The 21,313-nt window shown below is 42.4% G+C and overlaps 1 protein-coding gene across 2 annotated transcripts in view; it reads right to left on the reverse strand.

Moving 5' to 3' along the window:
• EPM2A (EPM2A glucan phosphatase, laforin) overlaps positions 1–21,313 on the reverse strand; it is a 55,723-nt gene that overhangs the window by 14,400 nt on the left and 20,010 nt on the right. For both annotated transcript variants that reach the window (XM_030556499.1, XM_030556500.1), the window contains exon 2: positions 17,180–17,354. In XM_030556499.1, the coding sequence (XP_030412359.1) occupies positions 17,180–17,354 (175 nt within the window). The remainder of the gene's footprint in view (positions 1–17,179; positions 17,355–21,313) is intronic.

Genomic DNA, 21,313 nt, shown 5'->3' on the forward strand with positions numbered 1-21,313 from the left:
ATATAAAGGATATAAACATTCATGATTCAGGCATAAACAAACCATTAGGAGGAAGAATATCCCCTTATGTGATGGTTATTCCACATATTTCCTTCCTTTCATCTTCATCTGAAGTATCTGGTACTAGTCACTGAAGGATACTTGACTATCTAGATCACTGGTCTGATCTGGTATGAGAATTCCTGTGTTCCATTAAATACACTTTACATGAAAATAAAAAAAAAATCAAAATAACTCCTTATCTAATGAAAAAGTGGAGTAGAACTGGCAGATTGAGGCCCAGCTTTTTCAAAGCTGCAATTGTTTACTCTGAAGACCTGACCCATTCTGCCGGTGACTTACTGATAAAATTTGTCTGCAGACCAGTCAGATCAAGTTTTACAATGACAGGCTTCACTTGAATAGGATTGAGTGAAAGCAGCCAGATGCACTGAACTACTGACAGCATGAGCAGAAACACTAAGGGCTGGAGTAAAAGAAGAAGATACAAGGATTTGCCAGCAGTACTCATAGACTCATAGACTCTAGGACTGGAAGGGACCTCGAGAGGTCATCGAGTCCAGTCCCCTGCCCTCATGGCAGGACCAAATACCGTCTAGACCATCCCTGATAGACATTTATCTAACCTACTCTTAAATATCTCCAGCGATGGAGATTCCACAACTTCCCTAGGCAATCTATTCCAGTGTTTAACTACCCTGACAGTTAGGAACTTTTTCCTAACGTCCAACCTAAATCTCCCTTGCTGCAGTTTAAGCCCATTGCTTCTTGTTCTACCATTGGAGGTGAACAAGTTTTCTCCCTCCTCCTGATGACACCCTTTTAGATACCTGAAAACTGCTATCAGGTCCCCTCTCAGTCTTCTCTTTTCCAAACTAAACAAACCCAATTCCTTCAGCCTTCCTTCATAGGTCATGTTCTCAAGACCTTTAATCATTCTTGCTGCTCTTCTCTGGACCCTCTCCAATTTCTCCACATCTTTCTTGAAATGCGGTGCCCAGAACTGGACACAATACTCCAGTTGAGGCCTAACCAGCACAGAGTAAAGCGGAAGAATGACTTCTCGTGTCTTGTTTACAACACACCTGTTAATGTGTACGATTTATTCATTGAAAACTACGATCTAACAGGCATGATAACATCAATTTTATCAATAAAGACACATAAAACAGCCATAATCTGAGCAAAAGCCAACACAGGAAAAGTGCTGATTAATGGGGAAAACATATGCTGCTGAAATGACATAGCAGCAACCTTGTTAAGGTTACTTACGCTCCAGAACAGAAGCTTATTTTTATCTAATGCCACAAGCAGAAGGAATATAATTTGGTGATTAGAAATTCATCCTAGTTTACTACTAAAGCTATAAGGCTTATTTTTAAGTAGAGAATGCATCTGCAGGTTTTTAAATTAGGAGAATTAAATAGACTACAATATAGCTCCAATGGGTTTGTTTTTTTTTTCCCGCCTTTCATTGTTTGTGGCACCCTGATGAAAAGTAATTAAGCTCTCGCAAATTTTCTTCTTAGATGTAATTTGGACTACTTATCTGGGATTCTCAGATGGGAGCAGGCTTGGCAACTGAAAGGAAACACCTGCTTTTATTACTGCAGAACAACAGAGTTTATCAGTCTACAAAATTTCTGAATCCCTTGAACACTCGTTGATATGCTTAATACACTTATTTATTTCAGTGTTCACAAATTTATTTATGAAATATGGCATCAAAGAGCCTGGTTTACTGATCTGCAAGATGAACAAGTCATTAAGCCAATCAACCTCAAGTTAACAATGGAATCAAATGAAAACAAAGGCTAAGATATAAAAATAATACTGTGCTGATAACAGAAATGAGCCTATGCTGACATCAAGGTGCTAAGCAACTTGTGTAGGTGCAGAGCACCCTCAACTTATATTGATTTGAGGAGAAGAATATGTTAGAAAATTCCAGAAATGGAATTTGGCCAAATCGGCAGCCCCCACTGCTCCAATATGCAAAAAGGATGGAAAATTGCCCTAGCAAGGTGGCTAGGGATTCTCCTTATACCACTCCCTGATGCATCTCCCAAATATAAGGCCTGGTCTACACTACGCATTTATACTGAATTTAGCAGCGTTAAACCAAATTAACCCTGCACCTGTCCACACAACGAAGCCCTTTATTTCGATATAAAGGGCTCATAATATCGATATTTGTACTCCTCCCCAACGAGGGGAGTAGCGCTCAAATCGGTATTGCCATTTCGAATTAGGGTTAGTGTGGCCACAATTCGATGGTATTGACCTCCGGGAGCTATCTCACAGTGCACCATTGTGACCCCTCTGGACAGCCATCTGAACTTGGATGCACTGGCCAGGTATACAGGAAAAGCCCTGGGAACTTTTGAATTTCATTTCCTGTTTGCCCAGCGTGGAGTGCTGATCAGCATGGGTAGTGATGCAGTCCCAAATCCAAAAAGAGCTCCAGCATGGACTGTATGGGAGATACTGGATCTGATTGCTGTATGGGGAGACAAATCTGTTCTACAGAGCTCTGTTACAGAAGACGAAATGCCAAAGAATTTTAAAAAATCTCCAGGCTATGATAGACAGAGGCCACAGCAGGGACTCAACACAGTGCTGAGTGACAAGCGTAACGGAAAGCCAAAGAATCAAATGGATGCTCATGGAGGGAGAGAGGGGGGACTGAGGACTCGAGCTATCCCATAGTTCTTGCAGTCTCTGAAAAGCATTTGCATTCTTGGCTGAGCTCCCAATGCCTGAAGGATTAAAAATATTGTCACCTGTGGTTCAGGGTATATGTTATAAATTTACCACCCTTCCCCATCAAAGAAAAGGGAAAAAAATCATTTCTCACCTCTTTTCAATGTCACCGTATGTCTACTGGATGCTGCTGGTAGACGGGGTGCTGCAGCGCTAAACAGCAGCATCCCCTCCTCTCCCCGATGGCAGATGGTGCAATATGACTGATAGCCATCCTCATCATCAGCCCATGAGTGCTCCTGGCTGGCCTCAGTCAGGTCGGCCAGGGGTATCTGGGCAAAAATGGGAATGACTCCCGGTCATTCCCTTCCTTAAGCTTTGTCTCTTGGAGATTCAGTCCTGGCAGATAGTGCAATAGGGCTGGTAACTGTCCTCATGATAGCAGCTAGAGGCTGAGCTCCTCTCCCACCCCCTTTTCTTGTCTAATGGAGATTCTGGACAATCATAGCAGCAGGAGGCTGTGCTCCTCTCCCCTCCACCCTTTAATGAGTAATGGAGATATTCTGCCTGGAATATCATAGCAGCTGGAGGCTGCCTCCCCATCATTTTATCTCACTAAAAAGTCATTGTTTCTTATTCCTGCATTCTTTATTACTTCATCACACAAATGGGGGGATAACTGCCACAGTAGCCCAGGAGGGGTGTGGGAGGAGGGAAGCAATGAGTGGAGTTGTTGCAGGGGCACCCCCTAGAATGGCATGCAGCTCATCATTTCTGTGGGATATCTGGGGCTCTGACCCGGAGTGGCTGTGCTCTCTGGTTCTCTAGTAGACTCGCCCCATATTCTAGGCAGAACTAACTCTATTTTTAGACAAAACATAAAGAAGGGAATGACCTAGGGAGTCATTCCCATTTTTGTCCATGTGCCCCCGGCCGATCTCAACAAGGCCAGCCTGGAGCACCCATGACAGCAGCAGACGGTGCAATAGGACTTGTAACCATCATTGCCAATTTCCAAAGCAGCAGACAGTGCAATAGGGCTGGTAACCATCTCTGCTACCTTACGAAGGCAAATGAATGCTGCTGTGTAGCACTGCAATACCGTGTCTGTCAGCAGCATCCAACACATACGGTGACAGTGACAAAAGGCTAAACGGGCTCCATGGTTGCCATGCTATGGCGTCTGCCAGGGCAATCCAGGGAAAAAGGGTGCAAAATGATTGTCTGCCGTTGCTTTCACAGAGGAAGGATTGAGTGACGACATTTACCCAGAATCACCCGCGACACTGGTTTTGCTCCATCATGCATTGGGATCTCAACCCAGAATTCCAGTGGGCGGGAGAGACTGCAGGAACTATGGGATAGCTCAGTGGTTTGAGCATTGGCCTACTAAACCTAGGATTGCAAGCTCAATCCTTGAGGGGGGGATTTGGGGATTGGCTCTGCTATGAGCAGGGGGTTGGACTAGATGATCTTCTGAGGTCCCTTCCAACTCTAATAATCTATGATAGCTACCCACAGTGCAATGCTCCAGAAATCAATGCTAGCCTTGGTACATGGACACGCACCACCAAATTAATGTGCTCAGTGTGGCCATGTGCACTCAACTTTATGCAATCTGTTTTAAAAAAAACAGTTTCTGTAAAATCAGAATAATCCCATAGTGTAGACGTACCCTAAGATGTGGAAGGAAGCATGACCAGAGTGCAGCATGCTCCAGTCATTCTGGGTTGATGGAGTTAGCCCTAAGGGGCAGTTATTGATGGCATGAATTAAAGCATCCCAGTAGCTATACTCTTTTACATCACAGCCTGAACTTAGCTTACCCCAAGGAAAGAGGAAATGAAAAGGTGGATTTAAGCCAGTTTTGCTCCTCTGCCCCAATCAGAGCTCAGCTGGACTGAAGGATCTGGCCCAATATTTTTCAAGCCTCTAAAAGCCAGAGGGCACACCCCACTGAATTCAACTGAGACATTCCTGCTTGTCAACCCAATTAATTTGGCCCTACGAAATAAGTAAGTAAAATAAATACATAAATAAACAAAAACAAAACCCTTAGTCAGTTTCTTTAGAGCTTATAAGGCTGTGTTAGAGTCTTATGAGATGCAGCCATCCCTATAAAATGGTGTATAGTAGAATAAAACTACTTTGATTCTGTCTTCTGTTCTGGGAATGTCCTAGCACAACTTGGCGTGGTCATGCAAGGCTTTAAGTATGTGACCATCCTCAACTTTGAAAAATTAAGCATTCTCTTCTTGGGTGCTGGCTGGTGACTCTTGCCCACATGCTCAGGGTTTAGCTGATCGCCATATTTGGGGTCGGGAAGGAATTTTCCTCCAGGGCGGATTGGCAGGGGCCCTGGAGGTTTTTCGCCTTCCCCTGCAGCGTGGGGCACGGGTCGCTTGCTGGTGGTTTCTCTGCAGCTTGAGGTCTTCAAACCAATTCTGAGGATTTCAATAACTCTGTCCTGGGTTAGGGGTTGTTATAAAATTGGATGGGTGGGGTTCTGTGGCCTGCCTTGTGCAGGAGGTCAGACTAGATGATCAGATTGGTCCCTTCTGACCTATGAGTCTATGAGTCTTCCCCATCACCTGATATGAAAGCCATGTTACATGAGGCTGCATTTTGCATTTGTGCATAAAAGTTAAGAAAATCTGTGTTTCAGATGGTTATTTATATACACTCCAGTTGGCGTCCAAAGTTAGCCCTGTGAAATTTGCAGTCAAATTTTACCTTTTAGCATCCATGCTCAGGTCTCATTGACTCTGGGGAGATGTTTGCATACTATATACAGCAGAAAACAGAATTTGGTCCTCTGGGACCTGATTTTTCCCTCTCTCTCACTGGTATAAACTGGGTGTAGCTCTACTGAAGGAAATGGCGTGTCACTGGTGAAAAGCCAGGGTGAAAGAAGAATCAGGTCCAATAGGCTCATGCCAAATGATCTGAGGAGCCAGTTATGAAGTGGTTTCTCATTTGGCTTCAGAGAATTAATATGTAAATACTTTGATTACAGAACACAGCTTAGTGCATTGGTTGCCAACAGTTACTTGCTACATATGTCTTCAACACATTGCTAGCATTCAAATTTGTTTTGAATTAGAACAAATAATGATGAATGTGAGGTACAACAGGCTGCTTAACTAAGTCAGATAGAATGAGCCATGAATCTGTTGGCATCGGTAACCAGGATTTCTAACATTAATGCTTAATGATGGGACTGATGCCACTACTAGCACCTTTAAAGTTAAAATGCCTTATAAAATTGGTTAATGCCCCTAAGGATGAAAATTAGGTAAACAGTTCAGAAGACCAAGGCATTGCTGGTGAAAATGTCTTGTTTCATCTGTGTGCTAAGTTAACTTCACAATCTAAACTTCCCAAATCAGCTGTGAACCTACTGCCCAAAATCCTACTGCTGTGATCCATTGGGTACACATTAGAAACAAGCCCCGAAGATGAAAATTGTATAATTGAAAATTAACTTATTTTGTCTGAGAATTGGCTTTGTGGGCTAGTCCCAGTGTATAAATGTGAAGATGACTGAAAGTCTCTGCTGGACATGAAGAGCCTAGAGCTTTTTGGAGGAAGCACATTCAGAATTTGTGGTATATGAAGAGGAAGGAAATGGCCCATTTAATTTCACTCAAATGCAACCCCTTGGACAAGTTTATTTGTAGTTAAAATGTCTTAGTTATTCATATTTTTAAAAAATAACACCATAGTGAATAGTTAGAATTGTTAAGAAAGCTAGAGACAAATGCTAGAGAATTACAGATGGGAGCATTAGGCCTTATAAATACTAATAGAAAAAAATCTTAAAAAACTCATCTGACCACAGTGAGAACTCCAAACAGTTCTAAGACAAGGTTACAGCCCAAATCACAATCATGAGGACAAGATGGCAGGACACTTCAATTGTATATAATGTCCCCATCAATTGCTAAATTATAAACCCAGGAAGAGCAATATTGACAGGGACAGTGTACTGTCAAAATTTTAACATGGGGCTGCCTCAGTCAGCCATACACATGTCAATCTCTGAGTAAATACTCTTCTCTGAATTTTAAATAAACAAATAACTTTTATACGCCACCTGAGCAACACCTCCAGCGCTCATTTTCCAAACTACCACCTAGCCTATCACCAGATATGAATGGCTACCCAACTAGCTATTCCATAGCCAGGGGCCATAAAATGTCCTACATGCCACTACCACCATCTCCACTGCAGCTGTCACATAGGGAAGCTAACTACAGGAACCTCCATGAGGTGCTGGGGAGGTGGAAGCATGGTGTATTAAGAAGTATTGGGAGGGGTTATGTGGGGAGGGACTTGTAGATTTGAGGTGGGGTGGAATTGATAGATTTGAGTGGTTTTCTCCTAACTCTTGGAGGAGGACCTCAGGTGGTGTGTGCTGCAGGGAGAAGAGGAGTACTTTTGGAGTTGTGAGGACTGGTTTGAGAATAAGGCTCACTCCTACTACCAGGTCTTCAAACTCTGGGCTAGATAGACAGCAGTGAGGAGAAAAGTCAGCTGCAGGACTCACACTCGGTGCAACAGCAGAAGAGCCCTGTCTCTTCCCTTAAAGAGCAGAGAAAGCTCTAACATGATCCAATGGTTGGAAGTTGAAGCTAGACAAATTCAGACTGGAAGTAAGGTGTAAATGCTTAACAGAGAGTGCGATTAACTTTTGGAATAATTTATGAAGGATTACGTTGGATTCTCAACCACTGATCTAGTCTGAGCTCCTGTATAACACAGACCATAGAAATTCTAAGAATTATTTTGGGGAAATTCTATGGTCTGTGTTATACAGGAGGTCAGACTAGATCAGAGGTTCTCAACCAGGGGCACATAAACCCTTAGGGGTACACAGAGGTCTTTCAGGGGTACATCAACTCATCTAGATATCTACCTAGTTTTACAACAGGTTACATAAGACCTGGTAGTAGGAGTGAGCCTTATTCTCAAACCAGTCCTCACGACTCCAAAAGTACTCCTGAAAAAGTCCTGAAATTTCATGGGGAGCAGGGTGTTTTTCCACAAAGACTCTGAATATGCCATTTTTGGGGTTGGCTAGAGATACACATATCCAGTGGCCCAAAACTGCAGGGCAGAGAGGCAGCAGCCATTGCGAGAGTCGATTTCGTGGCCACAGCCCACCAACAGACTCTATGGGTAAATGTAGCTATCTCACTGCTCCTCCTTCCTCACTCAACACCCTGTACGAAGTCCAAATATTTGGGCTGGGTGTTTGAAGGGGTAAGTTTCACCCTTAAAGAGCACACCTAAAAAGAACTACAACTACTAACATTTATTGCTTTCACAATCTTGTCTGCATTTCAGTTTTCTCCACATTAAAAATTAAATTCATGCTTTCATTGCATTTCCTCCCTTTTTTCTCTCTGGATGCTTATAATCATATTCAAATTATGCAGTCTCACCACAGGAAAAAATAAAATAAAAAAGTATCCTAAGACATTTCATTCTAATTTGCAACTCTTTTTGGTCTCTGTTTTTCCCCACACTAATAAAAAGGATTTGAAATCCATATTTCATATAGATTGGCAACACTTTGCTCAATTTTTGTCTTGGTTCACTTAGGACTTTCACAATAATAGAAGTTACGCACCTAACTCCTTGAATTTGAAATGAAATTTTACACAGTACAGCATTAAAGCAGAAAATGAGAGATTTTCAGTTAGAACCCTTTACCTTCTCTCTAGGAAGGCAGCAGCCGTTCATCTGTTTTGTTTTCTTCTGCAGAAATAAAACAGAACTCAAGAAAATATAGCAGCAACTCTGTAATATTTATTTATTCTCAGGAAATAAAACACTACTGTTTCTGAAACTAAACTTCATGGAAACTAAAGGAGATATTCAGGTTTCATTTCTAATAGCTGTTCTGTATACAGTTAAAATACAACAGGTTTCTTTTTTTACACAGAGGAACCTTGTTGAATTTGTCTTTCAAATATCAGGGGTTTTTAAGCGGCAAACCTGCATCTATATTTGTTGTCTGTTTTATAAATTCCTAAGGCATGAGGGAAATTTTGCAGGCTAACTGTAGTTCACCAGTTTTTAGAGATATTCTCTACTCTAATTCCATAGTTACAATAGCTAAGCAATGTTTGCTTATTTTATGTAGGGTATTCTGGGTCGGAACCTAAGTACCTAAAGCCTAGTAGAAGGTGCTACTGAGATCCACAACTTCCCTTCCTCCTTTCCCTCCCACAGCCCCATTCAGTTGCTGCCCAATGCTGTAGATGCCTAAATTTATTTTGGCACCTCAATTTTTGCTGTAAAAATTCTGTAGGTGCCTAAGTTTCTACCTCTGAGCGTGAGCACTGCTTCCTCCCCCAAGACATCCAGACACCTATCGCCTGCCTAGGCCTCAGCATGGTCTACAAACCGGGGAATAATAGGTGTTCCCTCCTCCTCTCCTGCTGGGCTCTTTTGGATAGAGTTAGGCATGTGTGCAAGAAATGGCTTAGGTGCCTACACAGCTGACTCCAGCAGAGGTTAGCAGCTCCTGGCTGTGATGGAGGGAGAGAGGGGCAGGGTTTAGGATGCACCCCTCTCATCAGCTTGTTAGGTTAGGTGGCTTCCCATCTAGCATGCTGGCTTCCTTGGATCAGATTCTTAGGTGTTTATCTCTTCTCATTCTTTTTACAGGAAGTCTGGGCACCTAATTCAGGCTTTGCAGATCCCATTTGTGTTCCAATCATTTTCTAGGCACTTAAAAGTTAAGCATTGCAATGCTGAGTGTTGCAACACCTATGTCACCTTTATGAATCTGGGCCTTTGTAATTTAGAAGATACTTGTTTCAGAAATACAGCATGCACCTAAAAAAAATCATAGGAAACAAACTAGGTCAGTTTGTAATCATATAAGCTTGTTGATTATGGTCGATCAGTTTCCAAGAAAGAATAGCGCTGCATTCTAGCCTAAAAGCACTTTCCCCACAGTGCTGACTGTGAGTGAAAATGACTCAGATTCTGGAATCCTAGTCAATTTCATTCACAGCTGGCAATGTAGGCAAACTGCATCTGTATGGCAGCACAATGCTGCTCTGTCTCTGACAGCTTGGACCTTAAAGAATAAAAAGGCAGTAAAATGGGAAAAAACAATCAAAAGAAAAATAGAGTGAGGAACAGAGAGACAACAAAGAAAGAGGCAAGTAGAAACTACAAGAGTAGTGACCCAAACCAATTTTCCCTCTAACCATGGCATTTCAGATAATATTTGATTAATTGGACCATCAAGAGTCACTTTTTGATAGCCCACAGGGTGAAAACTGTCTATATCACTTTGTTTACACCTATGGTTTCCTTGCCAAGAGGGTTCCTCTTCTTGCCTCAGCTTTTTTCCCTGAAGAAATGGAATCAGTGTCTATTTTCCTTAAGAAATAAGGAGATCTTAAGCAGCAACACAGCTGTGTGAATTTCCATTTCGAATAGCAGCAATGTTTTTAAGCAAATGTTACACATTGGCAGCTAATTTAGGAAAATAACCATTTTGACATCACCAGCCTATCTCAGCTCACTGTCATTTTACATTCTACCCTGCACAGTGAGTCACTCACAATCATCTCTCTAAGGCCTTGTCTACACTGCAGAGTTTTGCCAGCAAAAGGCAGCTTTTGGTGACAAAGGAGTGGACATGTACACACTGCAATGCCACTTTTGGCAACAAAACTCTTCACTCTCACAGCGCTTTAACGTGGCTGTGTAATGTAGTGTTGTGGCTGTGTAGCTGCTGTAAAGATCTAGCAGGATGCCCATGGAACTATGGGATAGAAAAACCTGCATCACGTGACACAGTACCTGCCCCAAGAGGCATTGCAAACCCTTCCTAAAGAACTGTGCGGCTAGTTGCACAGTAGGATAGCTATCACAATGCACTGCTCTCTGTGTTGATTCAAGAGCTGCTAGTGTGGATGCGCTTCAGGGACACAAGGAGCATAGTGTGGATATGCAACAGCAGTTTAATTAAAATGCTTTAATTAAAGTGGCATATCTTTTGGGGACAAAACTCTGCAGTGTAGACATAGCCTAGATAATCTACTCAATCAGATAGCCAGTTCCCTTTCTCACATACATACAACAGAACAAAATCCAGACAACAACAACAAAACAAACCAGGAAACTACTAGGAGTGGTGCTAAACTTCCTCGCTCACTCATTTTACATTGTTTCTGTCCATTCCCTACTGCTGCGGTTGGCCTTGCCTTCATATCTGTCTGTCAAGCACTTAGCATACTATTGGTGCTGTACAAATAGCCAGCTGCTCCTGTGAAATAGTAGCATTATTTTAATACAATCTAATGCATCTTTTCCTTCTCCCAATAACACCACTTCTAGTTCAGCTGAGCTGAACAATGACCTTACTATCAGCTATTTTCATAGTGTCTCGACGACTTGTCTCTCTCACCAACAGAAGGTCCAATAAACAATGCTACCTCACCAACTCTGTCTCTCTATTATCCTGGGACCGACACAGCTATATTACATATGACAAATTATATCATTTTGAACTTCAAAACCCATCTGGTTACGAGAAGAATTCTATTTAAATGACCATCAGAATGTATGTTTCAGCTCCAATCTCTTTGTAACTGTCATCCATATGGCCAAATTCCATGCACAAAGCTAAACTGACCTCTGAAAGCTCATCCTTACTCCAGGCCCATGAAGTTGTATATACTTCTGAGAGGGAATCCACATTTAATTGCAAGTCACGTAACAGCTATGTGACTACAAGACCTCTCTTCTGACCAATGGTTGATTCCTTGACACAGTTCTACCGGATCCCTAGCAATAATATCAGGAAGGCATTGCACATTCATTCTGTCTCCTCACCTATGTAAGGCTGCGAAAGCCAACCAGATCAGTTCTTCCAGGGCTGATTCACAACTAAATTTAAAAGGGTTTATCAGTTTTGACATTTTTGAATGTGGCACAGAATGCTTTTGAGAGCAACCCATTTTGGCAGGGGAGGAGTCAGAAGTACAAATCATAAAAGGTATTTTTACAGGGAGGAGGAAGACTTAGGCCTCCACAAAATGTGTTGCCCCTCAAAAGAAGAGTGAAACTGATGGAAAAGAAAGAGAGGGGAAAGGAGATGTAAGGGACGAAGTTTCTTTTTAAGAAGTTCTTGACAGCCTGCAAGGGAGGGATAGCTCAGTGGTTTGAGCATTGGCCTGCTAAACCCAGGATTGCAAGTTCAATCCTTGAGGGGGCCATTTGTGGATGGGTCCTGCTTTGAGCAGCCAGTTGGACTAGATGATCTCTTGAGGTCCCTTCCAACCCAAATATTCTATGATTTTTAATGGGTTTGAATTATTTCTGAACCATAAAAAGAATTATTCATTTAATGACAATGACATGGTTAAAAAGGGATAGTCACATATCCATGCTACACATACCAGGGCAATTACACAAAATCAATCATGAAATGTCACTGGAAAAAATTCCCATTGTACATCAGGAATGATTCCAACTGCTCCATGTCCAAAGGAAGGCAAAATCTCAATATAAAATCTCAGGTTTACTGGACTATGAATATATGAATAACGCAAGCAACATGCATGGTAATTTCCTGGAAAGAGGAGAAAGGAAAACAAAATACCACCAAACCAGGTGAGCATTAATAATACTGATGGATATCACTTAATAAATAGCTTGACATAAAACAAATAATTAATGGCTGCCAAAGTTGGCAAGGTTTTCAGACAGACCCATTTGCTGTCACAACAGTTTTTCGCCCATTTCATCATGTTTATACAGACAATCTACCATTCTTCGGCAGTTAATTCCACAGTGTCACTCCAATGTCTAGACAGTATTTTGTGTCCCGCTGATACCACAGTACACAATAAATCTGATGGAGTACTAGAGAGTGGCTATTTTTCAGGTTTAATAGAAAACATAATGCAGATAATGATAATAACGGTAGCTTAACAACTGATAAGAGTCGAGGAAAAATCCTACTCTGAAATTACTCCACCTCTGGACAATTCTAAACCAAACTGCCCTATGATCTTCTATTCAATTAAAATTATAATATCTGCTCTGGGGGATTTGATAGCTGCTTTCAACTACCTGAAAGGGGGTTCCAAAGAGGATGGATCTAGACTGTTCTCAGTGGCACCAGATGGCAGAACAAGGAGTAATGGTCTCAAGTTGCAGAGGGGGAGGTTTAGGTTGGCTATTAGGAAAAACTTTTTCACTAGGAGGGTAGTGAAGCATTGGAATGGGTTACTTAGGGAGGTGGTGGAATCTCCTTCCTTAGAGGTTTCTAAGGTCAGGCTTGACCAAGCCTTGGCTGGGATGATTTAATTGGGGATTGGTCCTGCTTTGAGCAGGGGATTGGACTAGATGACCTCTTGAGGTCCCTTCCAACCCTGATATTCTATGATTAAATATTCTTAAATCAAACTCTAATAAGTTCTTAAGCAGTAGCTTTCTTATTTTGCCTATCTGTAAATTGAGACTAAATGAAAATATTTTTTAGCTTGTGTGCTTATGGTGAAATTGACATTTACCAATAAAAATCTAATCCTTCCATGCCTAACTATAACTATATGTTTATGCATCCATACATATCATATACACATATAGTACACTATAGTTAAAGGATTATTAGAACAGGCATCAAAAAGAAACTAGCCAGTAGTTTAGTGGCAAGGCAATGCACTGCTACACAGAAGGTGCAAATTTAGGTCCCAAATGCCAAAAAAGTTTCCCCCATTGCTCTTGAACAACCACCTCTGACTGACCTTTCTAGTTATGAGATACAGATGTTGAAGTTGATTGTTTGTCCCAATGTCTAATTAATCTCAGGGGCCGGTGGGAAGGGGCAGTAGCCAAGAGTGACCTTTTCCATTTATTACTTGTTTTTCTAGATGCACACTCCCCCTCTCCCCCCCCCCCCTTTGCTTATATCTTTTGTCAACTCCAAGGCCTATTGCAGTGTGTTCTCCATGGCACTACACTTGCAGACCAGTCAGAAATGTCAGGAAGTACAGAAAACAGCTCCCTGCTTCTTCAACAGTACTTCCCTCAGGCAGTGTGTTATACCTGTGCCCCTTGACCTGCACTGGCTTCCCATACATTTCTGGTTGCAATTCAAGGGGCTGGTTTGAATCTATAAAAAGGTCAGGCCTTGCTTATTTTAGAAACCACCAGGCTGCTTGTGCAATACCACAGAAGTTGAAATCAGCTGAGTTTACACCTGAGGAAGTTGAGGACAAGGTGTTCTCAGTGAGGGGATCCCTTATCTCTGAAACTTATTTTCTCTCTCCCCCCCTATCTATTTACCTAGGCTTTGTACAGGAAGGCTGTGGGAAGTTAATGAGGAGGGAGATTTAGAGCACTTTGATCTAGTCTTCTTTGACACAGGTCTAGATCAAAGCATATTAACAGATTGTTAATGCATGTCAGCAGGGTCCACATGAACAGTTAGACTGTGGCAGACTAGTGGGGGTAGATTCACACCCCAGCTTGTTGCTGTGAACTAAATGTTTGTGAAGACAAGCCCCCTAGGCTCTGTGGGGAAAAGGCTGACAGTGGGAAGTTAATGAGAAAGATGGGTTTCAATATGGGTAGGTTAGGGAAGGTCTTTCATTGGTGAGAATCCAATTTTGATTTGTATGTGTTTGGATCAAAATTTTGTTCATGTACCAGAGTTAGGGATAGGCACAATTTTAAATACATCTAAATTAATGAGCCCAGCATATACAGATAAGGCTCTGTTCCCATAATGTGGTCTTCCTCATTTCTCCCCTCACCCCATGCACACACACACTTTTTTTTAAATAACTAAGTTATAAATTGTTTTAAAATTATCTCCTGCATTTAATCTCTCTCCCCCACAGCAGATACCAGTAATGTCATCATACAACTCCAGGTGAGGGAGACAAATTGATTTGACACCAGATGCAAATATACATGGAACACATAAATAAAGTAACTTTTAAACTATTCTATAAAAGGTTATTTCTATTGTTAAGTAAACAAGAGAACAGATGTAAACAAGTTTAAGACTGTGGTTCACAATAATTAGATAAAGCTCAAATTTCAAGGATGGATGGTCAAGCCTTCCCTTTAAATGTCCCAGCTTTGGATAATTTTTGTATCACAAATATGATTTAAATTACTTTTTTGAATTTAATTTATAAATGATTCGCTAAAATTACTGCCTTTTTTGTATCATTCACGTCCCATTCTTGCTTCCTTAAAATCACTAGCAAAGCACCTGTTAACTTAAATGTGGACGGAGCAGGTCCTTAGTGACCTTTTACAACTACCCCCAGCTTGTTTCTTATTTTTAATAAGAACTTGTGCCTTGGATTTTTTTTTAACTTGCAGTACAAGGGATGACTCTTTTACTCTGTAGCTCATTATTTCTTAGTTCTGTTACTGATGCTGTTGCTCTATAGCAGTGATTCTCAAGTGTGGCCATGGTAGCCGCATATGGTCACCACAACGCAGCTACAAGTGCGGCCACCATAACTTTTGGTGTTCCAGAGCCCCTTCCCTAAGTTCTCTACCATGGGTCACCAGCTCTGCTCCGTCCAGCAGCAGCCCAAATCACCAGGCCCATGGTGAACCTGGTGATGTTTCATTACAGTGTAGTAGGGCTGCTGCTTTGGCTGTGGGAGGGAACCAGCCCTGAAAGAGAGAAGTATTGAACAATTCCTTTTCAAGAACATTTTGAAATAAAAAAAAAGTTTATTAATATTTATAACAGGTAACTTTAATGGTATTATTAGTAGTACATATTATTTTTTAAATAGAAATAGATTTTATTGACATGACACTTCCAAATAACCACATGACTATGTTGTCACTTGTTTAATATTTTAACTGGACAGAACCTTCACTTATATTCTACATTGACTGAAATAACTCCATGGTATTTAAAGTACATATAAATGCCCATAAAACCCTGCCAAATAATGGTGGGGTTCCAGGACCAGTCTTGCTCTATCTCATCTGCTCAATTTAAAAATCAAACATTCAATTTTTTTCCCAAATTCAACCTGACACTTAAAAATCAGGTTATGTTTTTTCTGCCTCTACAGTTATCACCATTAGTAAAAATACTGCAATATCAGCTCAGCTGCAGATTTCTGGATGTTATCTGACGCTTTCCAGAACCATGTTCGCTCATCCATAGCTTTATTAGCTCTGTAACGCACAGAGTGGTAAAAATATTTTTCCCCATCAAATTAAACTGACAGATGTCAAAGATAAACAAGGTGCAGATATTCTGAATAAGATGTTTTACATAAAGAAAGGTTACTCACCTTTTAGTAACTGGAATTACTAAAGAGATGTGTGGTCCCACTCCGCATTCACTATGGGTGTGCTCCATGTGCCTGAGCAGTGTCCGCTGGCCTGTGCCTGTGCCTGCTCATGTTCCAAACGGGGGACAAAAGAAGTGGCACGGACTGCCTGCCTGCCTCTCAAGTTCTTACAGTACTGTGCCTTATAGTAAGGTTCCAAAGCAGAGAGGAAGGAGAGAGGGTCATGGAACACATATAGGGACCACACATCTGGAAGAATTCCAGATACTATAAAGTAAGTAACCTTTCTTTCTTCTTCAAGTGCAGGTCCCTATGAGTAGTCACTGTGTGTGACTCACAAACAGCATCACATTTAGGAGGAGGGTGTGAGGAATTATGCTGCACCACAGATCACAGGCCTGCTGTTACAGAGGAAACCTCCATGGATGAAGCTTGCATAAGTGAGTAGTGCTTAGTAAAAATACCTACAGAGCCCCATGTTGCTACCTGCAGATCTCTAATAGAGGAATTCCTTGCAGCAAACCCACAAAAGTACTTGTGCTGTGGCACAGTGGACCATCACACTTTGTGGGGGAGGGGTGACCATTTGTTTATAGCTAACAGGAAGCATCCCGAAATCCACATATAGTCTTTGCCATGAAATTGCTTCTCCTTTATTTGCTTGACATCATTATATTGCAACGTGAAGGTTGTTCGGGTGCCTTAATTGTGCACTCTCATACTTAACATATTTGGGTTTCTTTTAAGTATAATCTTAACTGTGAGTTTTCTGGGTTTGTTATGCTTGGTTTTGGAATAACCAGAACAGCTCTGTAAAGTTTTTAACCTTAAATTACTGATCAGTACTCTCACTCCATGGGAGTTTGCCACTGACTTCAATGAAAATAGGCTTGAACTCAAAATCTCTCCATTATGCAGATATATCTGATTTTTATCTGCTTAGGGGCAGTTCATTTGCATTAAGCTTTCCTGAGGAACTGTAAATTTAGCCTTCTGAGTTGCCTCTCTGTGTATGTGAATGGGTCGTTACTTTTTGTTCCACACAAATTCCCATTTGTCACCATATGGTCTAAGTCTCTATCCATCCTTTCAGTTCAAATTTCCTCTTTAGCTGCCTGGATTGAACAAGCCCTTAAGAATTCTCATTGTTTGTTTTTTACCTGGAATAGTGAATGGCTTGATGGCCTGCAATACTAAAATAGAAGTCAGTTGTGTGCTTCATCTCATCAGTGTGTCCAGAGACTTCGATCCAGTGTCCTATTGGCAGGCAGTAAACTCCATCTACCAAGTTGCTTTCATTGTAGACACAGCAGCGGTCATGATGGGGCCCGTTACCTGAAACAGAAGCAGCAACATACACAGGTTGTGAATCAACATTGTTTACATGGAATCAAAGTAAATGGGAATTTAAATATGAATGTAAGGTCTTTGGAATGGGGACTGTGTCACAGGGTGGCTGGCGTCAGTAAATGAAGTAGATCTAGCTCTCCCCTGCCAGAAACAGGCGCTTCCACCTGCCCAAGTAAGAGGGTTCGGAAGCACCTGGTGCTATAAAGAAAAAGGGAGAATCAGAGACAGTGAATCAGAGCTGCCTGAGAGTCAGGAAGGGCAGATGAGAACGGCCAGAGCCAGAAGGGGTTTCCTGGGGGAAGGCTGAAAGCAAGGAGAGCAGCAAGAGGGGCTTTGTCACTGACATCCCAAAGCGAGAGAGTGGAGGGGGCTGAAGATGGGAGGAGCAGCAAAGGGAGCTTTAAGTCAGAGCTGGAGCCAAAGGCCAGAGAGAGCAGAAGGCAGGGGAACCATTGGAGGGGCTTATTCACTGACATCTCTAGGACTGGAGCCCTGGACCCAGAGAAATCATGAGAAGTCCATGGGGAAAGTGACAGATGCTCCCCTGATAAAGATGCTCTCTCAGCAGACTGGCTGTGGGGTTTCTCCTGGGAAGAGTAGTGTTGCACTCTTGCACTGTCCTGGTACAAGGACAGGAGAGAATTGACAGAGTCTGGGCATGGCTGAAGGTGCCGGTGCATGGTATCAAGTATCAGAGGGGTAGCCGTATTAGTCTGGATCTATAAAAGCAGCAAAGAGTCCTGTGGCACCTTATAGACAAGCAAACATTTTGGAGCATGAGCTTTCGTGGGTGAATACCCACTTCGTCAGATGCATAGTATGTGGGGCATCCAGGGACAAGATGTCTTGAATTTTAATGACTGCTTTGACTGTGTGTGGGAAATGGAATACACCTGAGATTTTGTTGGGGATTCAATTAACTGTGTTTTGGTAATAAACCAGCCCCAAGGGGCGGCGGGGGTGGGATGTGATTATTTAATCAAGAGAGCCTACACTGGATTTACTGGGGATACAGAAAGGTGAAATTGAGGCAGGTTTGCCTGTTGTACTGCAGCCTGAAGAAAGGGGATGAACCTCTTGGGGCTGCTCTATGACAGACTCCCATTTACTATATGTTTGGAGAACACCCAGCATAATACAATTCATATCACCCAGTCTGACTGGCCTTAGGCACAACCACAAAATAAATGCTTAGCAGTCACCATCACTGAAACCTTTTGAAAAAAGTAATAATAAAAGCTGTAGAGGATCCCAAATCATCACCAGGACACTTCCAAGCACTTAAACTGTTTGTTTTTCAAATGTATGTCTCTTCTCTGCTTACCTGCTAACACCCGAGTTCAATGCTCTGTATTTCCCCCTGCAACTTTTGAGGACATCACTAGTACCTACAGAAGGCCTCCTTTACAATAAGATATTTTTCCTAATATTCTCCACTGTTGCTATCATCAGTTCTCCCCACGTGGTAAAGAAATCTAGACTAGACAATGCACCAGGTTTTAGACCCATGTTGTGTAGGTCTGCTCTCAGCAGCGAGCCCTGTCCACACTTGTGCTTTACTACTGTAGCACAGAGCCACAACGAAAACACAACTTCCTTTCTCCAATTACACATTTGTGGTGTTGTCAACAGTTGCCAGGGGAACAGAAAACTCAAGTCTTGACAGATAAAGAGCAATTCCAGTTCATTGTTATAATGCTTTCATTTGCCATTTTTAAAGGTTAGAGTCAGAAGGCTAAATTATGCCTCTTCCTGCAGGGGGATGCTAGAAAGGGGAGATGGCTAAAAAGACCCAAATCAGGGTTCAACACAATCCAAATTCCAACACTGGAAAGCATAAGAAGGTGTACTAGCTAGTTCTGCCAGCAGTGTTGGTGCTTCCAGAAACTGGATGAGGCAAGAAGCCAGTAGGGCAACTCAAGGGAAAGCAGTGGCTATGTCTGTTATAGGGGTGTAACAGAGGGTGCTCCCCACAGCACTCAGGAAGCATCATGACTTTAAAAGGTACTGTGTCTCCAAGAGCTGCACCTGCTAGTACCTCTTGCTCAGCCTCCCAAGGGGCATAATTAAGCTCCTGTTATGATCATGAGGTGGGAACCTCAAATTGTTGTTTTAAAAAAACACTTTATGTTATACATACAATATGTGGTTCAATCACTAATAAAAAGCAATAGCCATTCCTTCTCACAAAGGCAACAACATTCAAGTAATCATCCTTAAAGTATAAAATCACATAATGATATCCATTTACTTTCTCTGTTATTGGACTGGTATAAGGACCAATCTGTCACTCTTCTTCTCATACAAAGATCAATTTTCAGAACTACAGATCATATCTACAGTTAAGGAAAGATTAAAACAGTTTTTTTTCTATTAAAGAATTAGTATGGAGCATAAGAAAGTTATAAATGTAATTAGGGTTTCTATCTTGCAACTTATTTGATATTGCACACTGGGCTAGATTTGTAAGGTCTAATAACAAAACAGAGAATATCTCAGATCAGTGAAATTGTGTTTTTTTTAAAGTATAACTTATAGGGACAAAACAAGGAAAATATTTCAGTAGACTCCCTGCAGTTGTAAAAAAATGAGATTGAATAACACTGATGTCCCAAGAGGCAGGGCCGTCCTTAGGTATAGGCAGAATAGGCAGCCGCGTAGGGCCTCACTCTGCCTGGGGGCACCACTCTGCAGGCAGCCCAGACAGTGTAGAAGCAGGGCTGCTGGGTCCTAGAGAGAGCCGAATGCAGCACAGTCTGAGGAATGGGATTGGCTGCTGGGGTCTCTGGGAAGGGGAGGGGGTAGGGGTTGGGAAAGGAGCTCACCTGTGAGTGTGACTCTTTCCCCCCGGCTGAGGTGAGGTGAGGCAGGCTCTGTGGCTCTGGAACCAGTATCCTTTGTTGTCCCCCATAACATCCATTCTTCTCCCCCCCGCCCCACGGAGCACCCCCTCCTTTCTCCCTCCTCCCCAGGAGCACCCCTCTCTCTCTCCTCCCCCCCCCTCCGTCAGGGCTGGGTTGGGTGAGGTGCTGCGGGGGAGGGGAGGCTGGCTACCTGCTGAGGAATGAAAGTGAAAGTAACTCACTTCCTGGGCAGCGAGCCAGGATTGGAATGTCACACAGGGCTGGGTTGGGGTTAGCCAGATGTGTGAAAAATCAGGACAAGGGGTTGGGGTAGGGTGAGCAGATATCCCTATTTTATAGGGACAGTCCCAATTTTGGGGCCTTTTTCTTATATAGGCTACTTTTACCCCCCCCCCGCCCCGCCCCCACTGCCTGTCCTGATTTTTCACACTTGCTGTCTGGTCACTCTAAGTGGGAGTAATTGGTGCCTATATAAGACAAAGCCCCAAATATCAGGACTGGCCCTATAAAGTCAGGACATCTGGATCTGGCCACCCTAGCTGGGGAGCACCTCTCCCCGGGCTGGCAGCTGCCAGCTATTCATCTCATCCGGGGGGAGCTGCACAGGGTAAGATGAGCTGCTGTGGCTCCATGGGTGAGCTGTCTGAGATCAGATGCTGTGCTAACTTCACCATGGTCCGTAAGGCTGGTGGTCGTGCCCATTGGCGTGTGATTGCACCTGAGGGTTTGCTACTGCTGTTGCCACTCTGCACCCCAAGAGGTGGATTTTGGGGTCTATTGCAGCTGTTGGACCAGCAGGCTGGGGGGTGAGCCAAGCATGAAAGCAGTACTGTGTTGCCATTTAGACTATCATTTAACAACTTTGTTTGCCAAAAATTCTTGCTAGCAATCCTGAATCCAATTTCAATATTTGTTTTTTTTAAAAAATCAATATCTTAGCCAAAAACAGAAAATTAAGTTGTTGACAATTATTAATTACAGGTTTGGTTTGAGGCAGGGAGTGGGCCAGTTTTCATCAGAGAAACAAAAAATGTTGACTGACTTTCCTATAGCCTGTTACTCCTGATAAGAACCCTCCAA

The sequence above is a fragment of the Gopherus evgoodei genome, chromosome 3 (assembly GCF_007399415.2).
Source record: "Gopherus evgoodei ecotype Sinaloan lineage chromosome 3, rGopEvg1_v1.p, whole genome shotgun sequence".
In the NCBI taxonomy this organism is placed as follows: domain Eukaryota; kingdom Metazoa; phylum Chordata; order Testudines; family Testudinidae; genus Gopherus; species Gopherus evgoodei.